Here is a 7277-nt window from a genome sequence, read left to right as displayed (position 1 = left end):
TAGTGGTGGGGTCTTTTTGGAGGTGGCAGAAATGTCGGCGGATGATTTGGTTTATGCGAAGGTTGGTAGGGTGGAAGGTGAGCACCAGGGGCATTCTGTCCTTGTTACGGTTGGCGGGGTGGGGTATAAGGGCGGAGGTGCGGGATGTGGACGAGATGCGTTGGAGGGCATCTGTAACCACGTGGGAAGGGAAATTGCGGTCTTAAAGAAGGAGGCCATCTGGTGTGTTCTGTGGTGGAGCTGGTCCTCTTGGGAGCAGATACGGCGGAGACGGAGGAATTGGGAATATGGAATGGCATTTTTGCAAGAGGTAGGGTGGGAAGAGGTGTAATCCAGGTAGCTGGTGGAATCGGTGGGTTTGTAAAAAATGTCAATGTCAAGTCGGTCGTCATTAATGGAGATGGAGAGTTCCAGGAAAGGGAGGGAGGTGTCAGAGATAGTCCAGGTAAATTTAAGGTCAGGGTGGAATGTGTTGGTAAAGGTGATGAATTGCTCAACCTCCTCGTGGGAGCACGAGGTGGTGCCAATGCAGTCATCAGTGTAGCGGAGGAAGAGGCAAGTCACCAAGTCACCCACTACTCACTGACTTACAATGGTTCCCAATTCAAATTCATTTTAAAGATCCTCCTTCAGCTGCTTAGCCCATAGCTCTGCAATTTCCTCCCCAAAATCTCTTTGTCTGCATTTCTGTCTCCACTTCTAAAATCCTCCATTTCTTGGAACAACATTTGGTCATTTATTATTTTCTCTTTATTTGACTTGTCCAGTTTTGTTTGTTGTGCCTTGTATAAGCCTGATCAATACAAAAGGTCTTGGGCACCATTAGCATTTATTTTGAATTTTTAATTGAGCATTTGTATTTTTGAACTGTAATTTTTTCAGGTAATACATTGTAACATTTAGTATAAAATCTAATGAATGATTCTAATGAATCTTTTCATTATAATATAAGCCATTTTAAAACCATCTTTTTAAACCCATCTCTCTGCCTTCCCCCACTTGTGCTTGCACTTCCTGCTGGAAGCAACTCATGGACTGCTTTGTTACGAAATCCGAGGTATTTCGATAAGCTGCCTTTGCTATGTCACTCCCTTCCACTAGCCTGCCTGGCTATACTTTTTTATTACACAACCTGCCCTAACCCTGGACTCACTTCTCTCTCCAGTCTTTCTGCTTTCTCCCCACATGCCATCTCTGAGCCCAACCAGTCCATAAGACCCATCTCCTGTTCCATTGATCCTATTCCTATTACACTTCCGATCATCCAATTTATATTCCGATTACCATGTTTGCCAATACAGTAAACTATTCTCTCTCTTCAAGTGTTGTCCCTTTTTTTTCTTTTAATTGTGAAGTATCCCCATCCTCAAACAAAACCTCACTTGACCCTTGCATCCTTCCATCCTCTGATCCCATTCCCTAAATTCCTGGACATGTTATCACCTCCCAAATCAACTCCTATCGTTCCAAGAACTCTGTGTTTGAATCCTTCCAGTCAAGTCTCCACCCTATAATAGTATGGAGACTGCTGTAATCAGAGTTTAAAAATGACATCCTATATGACTGTGACAAAGTTAAGCTTTCCTCCATATCCTTCAAGCTGTTGTGCAGCCTTTGACATGGTGACTGTAACACCTTCATCCATTGGGTAGGACTGCTTTCATCTCGTTCCATGCTTATCTAATTGTAAGCAGAGAATCACTTACAAAGAAATGTCACTGGTTAATTCTGCTTATTCTACACCGATGCTGCCAGCCTTGTTGAGATTGTCCAGCAGTTTCTGTTGTTGTTTCAGATTTCCAGATCTGCACTTCTTTCAGTTTTTTTAAAATCACTTACAAAGCTTCTGTTCATGGTACTCTATCCCTGCAGGATAGGTCCTTATTCCCCTCCTATTTCACATTTTAGGTGCTTGCATTTGACAACATCATCCAAAGATAGATTGCTGGTTTTTTTGTAGGTATGCTGATGACACCCAGTTCGACCTCATCAGCACATCTCTCAGCTACTCAACTGTTGATAATTCAACACTCAGTACAAGATGAGCAGAAACTTCCTCCAAGTAAAGATTTTATAAACTGAAATAATTGTTTTTGGTACCCAGTCCAAATTACTTTTCCCCCGGTCACTGACTCCAGTTCTATCACACAATCCCTATAGTGCCCTTTGGCCCAACAAGCCCACACTGATCCTCCAACGAGCAACCCATCCAGACCAATTCCCCTACCCTATATATACACCCCTGACTAATGCACCTAACCTACACATCCACCAACAATTTAGAATGGTCAATTCACCTCGTTTGCACATCTCTGGATTGTTGGAGGAAACCCATGCAGACATGGGGAGAATCTGCAAACTCTACACCGACAGTTGCCCAAGGCTGGAATTGAACCTGGGTCTCTGGTGCTGTGATGCAGCAGTGCGAACCACTGAGCCCTTGTCTCGCCCATTCTGTTCCTGCTCTGAGATGAAGTTACATATAATCTGTTTGTACAGCCTTGGTGTCATATTTTGTCTTGATCAGTATCCAAACACGCACCCACAACATCACTACAACTTGCCATTGCAGCCTTTAATACTACTTGATTTTTGCCTCCGTCTCACCTCGCCTGCTATCGAAGTCTTTGTCTCCTCCAGATGTGACTGTACCAACAAATTCCTGGATTGTCTCCCACATTCTATCATCCATAAGTTTGAGATCTTCTAAGTTCTGCCAGAGTCTTAATTGGCAACAAGTCCTGTTTCCCTACCCTCTGAGCGCGTTGACTTGAACTAGATCTCGATCAAGCAATATTTTCATTTCAAAATTTTACTTCCTCGTTTTAAATCCCACTAGGACTCTGCGCCTCCCCAATTCTGTGATCTCCTCCAACCACTCAGCCCTCTGAGTTATCTGAGTTCCTTTTAATTCTGATTTTAATTTCTCCACCATTAGTGGCTGTGTCTTCAGTTGCCAAGGCCAGATGCCTTGGAATTCCCTCAGTACACCTTTCCCCCTTGCTTGCCATCTTTAAAGCACTTCTGAAAGTGCACACTGTTACCAGATTTTTTGTTCAGCGGAACTAATGTTTCTCTTCTAATCCCTTGTGCAGTGCCTGGGACGTTTCATTACGTTAAAGGTACAATTGAAGTGTTAATTGTTGCTGCATTAGAGTAATGTCTAAATACTGCTTAATCAAATAATAATAAAAAAAAGACTGATTTCCTCTCATAATCCTGACTAAAGAATTGTTCTAATTGTAATTTAAGTGTAAAAGTGGCTGAACTGAGCTGGAATGAATTGAAGACAGTGGGCAATGAATCACATGTACAGCTTAAGAATTCTGTGTTTTGTTTCAGTGTTAAAGAGACCAGTGACAACAGAGGAGCTCTTAGCTCCTGGGGCACCCTATACGAAGAAGACGCTTACAGTAAGTCTGTCCTTTAAATGGTATACAACTCCCCAATCTATTGCACCTTGCAATGATTAATCAGGTACTGGTTCAGAGGTATGATATAGTTTCACTTTGTTACATTTGAGTAGTGTTGCATTCTTGAAATGCTTATACTTGTAGCATTAAAGGCCCAATCTACACTTGAGTCATTTGTCCATTTTGAAAATACTAAGGAGGCTCATCAAACCGGACTTTTAACATTTATGCTTAGTTTATTGCAAAGATGGTCAGTGCATTCAAAAATAAGCATTTTGTGAGTACAGAAGCTACATTAAACATTGGAAATTTGTTTTTTGGAAGCTGACTTTCGATGCAGTTTTAATATGCCTGTTTATTTTAAAGTTTTGCAAAACTGGCTTATTTTCAGATTGTGGGTGATGCAGTTGGCTGGGGATTTGTCGTACGTGGAAATAAACCATGCCATATTCAAGCAGTGGATCCCAGTGGCCCTGCTGCTGTAGCTGGAATGAAGGTAATATTTTTCTCTGTAAAGCACATTAAATACAGATGGCCAAATGTTGACTCATTTCATAAGTATATGGCCATTTCTTTCCATGTTTGTGCTTTTTCATTTGAGGTTTTAGCTTCAGCCCAAACCTTTCATAAAGTTCAACATGTACAATTTTCAAGGAGTTCAGAAACTCAGCCATTTGGATGTTCATATATGCAGATCTTTAGAGTTGCAGAGCAAGTAAATAAGACTGTTTTAAAGAAATGTACAAAATCCTTTGCTGTGTAGATAGAACTGGAGAATGAGAATCAAGGAAGGTATGGCAACCCATTTTCATGTCTTGGTTAATTCTTGGCTGCAGTCAATCAATGTTTCTCGTGAACACGTGTAATTGGCCATTTATCATTGCTGTATAAAGTAAGTTTTGATTTAAGAGCTGTTGACTGAAATACCTTTTCAGATTGACAGCATGGCAATTAGAATTCAGCTTTCCTGATGATTTTCTATTATCCTTATGACATTGAGTTTTTGGGTTTCAAATAAAGATGCTCAGATAAATCATTTCTGCTCATCATTCATACAGTGATCGAGATGTACAGCACGGAAACAGACCCTTCGGTCCAACTCGTCCATGCCGACCAGATATCACAACCTAACCTAGACCCATTTACCAGCACTTGGCCTATATCACTCTAAGCTCTTGCTATTCAGATGACTTTTAAATGTTGTAATTGCATCAGCCTCCACCACCTCTGCATGAAAAAGTTGCCCCTTTTAAATTTTTCCCATCACACCCTGAACCTATGCCCTCTCGTTCTGGACTCCCCCACTCCAGGGAATTGACCTTGTCTATTTACCCTATCCATGCCTTTCATGATTTTATAAACATCTGTAAGGTCACCCCTCAGCCTGCGACGCTCCAGGGAAAACAACCCCAGCATGTTCAGCCTCTCCCTATAGCTCAAACCCTCCAACCCTGGCAACATCCTTGTAAATCTTTTCTGAACCCTTTCAAATTTCACAATATCCTTGTGCTTCTCATCTGTCAACTGGATGAATAAAATTAATTCTAAATAATTGCTTTGTTTATGATATAACATTTGAATTGGTGCAAGTTCATTACTTACACATATGTTGAAACTCATTGCTAGAAGTATACAAGTTACATTTTTCAGTTTGTCTTTGCTTCCTACTGAGGTGCTAACTGCATGATCATTCCCATGGAACAGGTTGCATTCTGATACCTTGTCTGAGTGGCCTTGATTTGTCAGAGCATGGTCAATGAAATGTTCCACCATGGAGCTAATATTGGCAATCCTGAGGTGGCAATGAACTTACACCACCAACAGCTCTGCTTGTAACTGTTGTTGGATAATGACCTAATTTTTACATCTTTATTTTCATTTACATCATGGAATCCCTACAGTGTGAAAGCAGTCCACTCAGCCCATCAAGTCCACACCGACTCTCTGAACAGCATCTCGCCTAGACTCATCCCTCTACCCTATAATTCTGCATTTTCCCACAGCTAATCCACATTACCTGCACATCCATGGATACTATTGACAATTTAGCATGGCCAGTCCACCTAACCTGCACATCGTTGGACTGTGGAAGGAAACTAGAGCATCTGAAGAAAACCCACGCAGAGAATGTGCAAACTCCACACAGCCAGTTGCCCGAGGTTGGAATCAAACCTGGGTCCCTGGCACTGTTAGGCAGCAGTACTAACCACAGAGCACTCTGCTGCATTTCTGTGGGTTTCTTTCTCTCTCTTTCCCCCCACCATCTCTCCACCCCACCAAAACAAATTGTTGCAATGGCCAGCTATTGTGCCCCTAACAGCACCGAAATCAAAAGCATCAAATTCAGCACAACAAGGATGTAATGTAGGACTTTACTCATCAGTAATATTCTTGAGATTATCAGCAGTTTCCTTTACTATTATAACACTGTGATTATAGTTTGTTTCGAATTAAATCTAAAAAACATTTTACAGATTGACTGACTGAATGGAACTCAAGTTGAGTGGAATGTGGTTTTGAAATAATGATACTTGAGAAGCCTGCCAAACAGTTGAGCTAATCCACAGCTATCCAACCAATATTTTCTACATGCATCTCAGCATAATTTGTTATGTGTAGAGATTTTTTTTGGCCGAAATATATTTTTTGAGTAATCTCATGAATCTTTGCAAGTAAGGTTTCTATTGCAAATATTTTGATAAAATAAATGGGCATAAATAGGGTGGCACTGGGGTTCAGTGGTTAGCATTACTGCCTTACAATGCCAGGAACCCGGATTTGATTCCACTCTCTGGTGTCTGTCTGTATAGCGTTTGCACCTGTTCCCCTGTATCTGTGTGGGTTTCCTCTGGGTGCTCCAGTTTCCTCCCATAGTCCAAAGTTGTGCAGGTCAGGTAGATTGGCCATGCTAAATTACTGAGTATCCAGGGATATGCAGGCTAGGTGAATTAGCCATGGGAATTGCAGGGTTACATGGGTAGGTCTGGGTGAGTTGCTTTTTGGAGGGTCAGTGTGGACGCAATGGGCCGAATGGCCTGTTTCCACACTGTAGGAATTCTATGATTTTATGTAACCATGTATGCCCTCGAATTATGCAGACTTACAATAACTCCGCAAGGCAGTTGAAGGATGGGTTGTAAGTGCTGGCCTTGCCGATGACACTCTCACTCCATCAAAGAGTAAAATCAAAGTAAATATTTTATGTATAATGTAGGTCCCGGCCAAATGATCAAGGTTTGTCATTAAAGAATATTGTTTTTATGTATTCTTCAATGCACTGCGTTCTCAATAAATCACAGAACCGTTACAGTATAGAAGGATGCCATTCAGCTCATTGTTTCTGTACTGGCACTCCAAATGACTACAATGACTTATTCTCTTGTCTTTTTCCCCAAGCTTTGTACATTGGGTAATTACTTACGTAGAGCAATGCTCTTTTGAATGTCTCAATTGAACCTGTCTCCACCGCCCTCCTAGGCCGTGCATTCTAGATCTGAATCACTCTGGGTGAAAACCTTTTGCTTGCCTTGGATTTGATTCTTTTGCAAATGACTGTAAATGTATGCCCTCTCATTCTGCACCTTTTTACAAGTGGGAACAGTTTCTCCTTGTCTACTCTATTCAGTCCTTCATGATTTTGCAAACTTATATCTGATTTCTTGTTAGATATTCTTCTGTCCAAGGAGAATGACCCAATCTACCCTCACTCCTAGGACAATGGTTCCACACTTTTCAATTTATCCTCATAGCTGTAGTTTCTCATTGGAACTATTCTTGTAAGTCAAAGTGTGGCACTGGAAAAGCACAGCAAGTCAGGGCTTATGCTCAAAATGTCGACTCTTCTGCTCCACGGATGCTGTCTGA

At 41.4% G+C, this 7277-nt stretch overlaps 1 protein-coding gene across 8 annotated transcripts in view; it reads left to right on the top strand.

Annotated features, from left to right (window-relative positions):
- The window catches only part of deptor (DEP domain containing MTOR-interacting protein), a 134306-nt gene that overhangs the window by 56858 nt on the left and 70171 nt on the right, over positions 1 to 7277 (top strand). For 7 of the 8 annotated variants that reach the window (XM_043688969.1, XM_043688968.1, XM_043688967.1 and 4 more), the window contains 2 exons: positions 3343 to 3413; positions 3805 to 3909. In XM_043688969.1, coding sequence (XP_043544904.1) covers positions 3343 to 3413; positions 3805 to 3909 — 176 coding nt within the window. Of the gene's footprint in view, positions 1 to 3342; positions 3414 to 3804; positions 3910 to 4471; positions 4510 to 7277 lie in introns of those variants that run through there. The other variant, XM_043688970.1, reaches the window with a different exon arrangement.

This window comes from Chiloscyllium plagiosum, chromosome 4 (genome assembly GCF_004010195.1).
Source record: "Chiloscyllium plagiosum isolate BGI_BamShark_2017 chromosome 4, ASM401019v2, whole genome shotgun sequence".
NCBI lineage: Eukaryota > Metazoa > Chordata > Chondrichthyes > Orectolobiformes > Hemiscylliidae > Chiloscyllium > Chiloscyllium plagiosum.
Note: the sequence above shows the minus strand (reverse complement) of the source record. Positions and strands in the feature narration are given on the sequence as shown.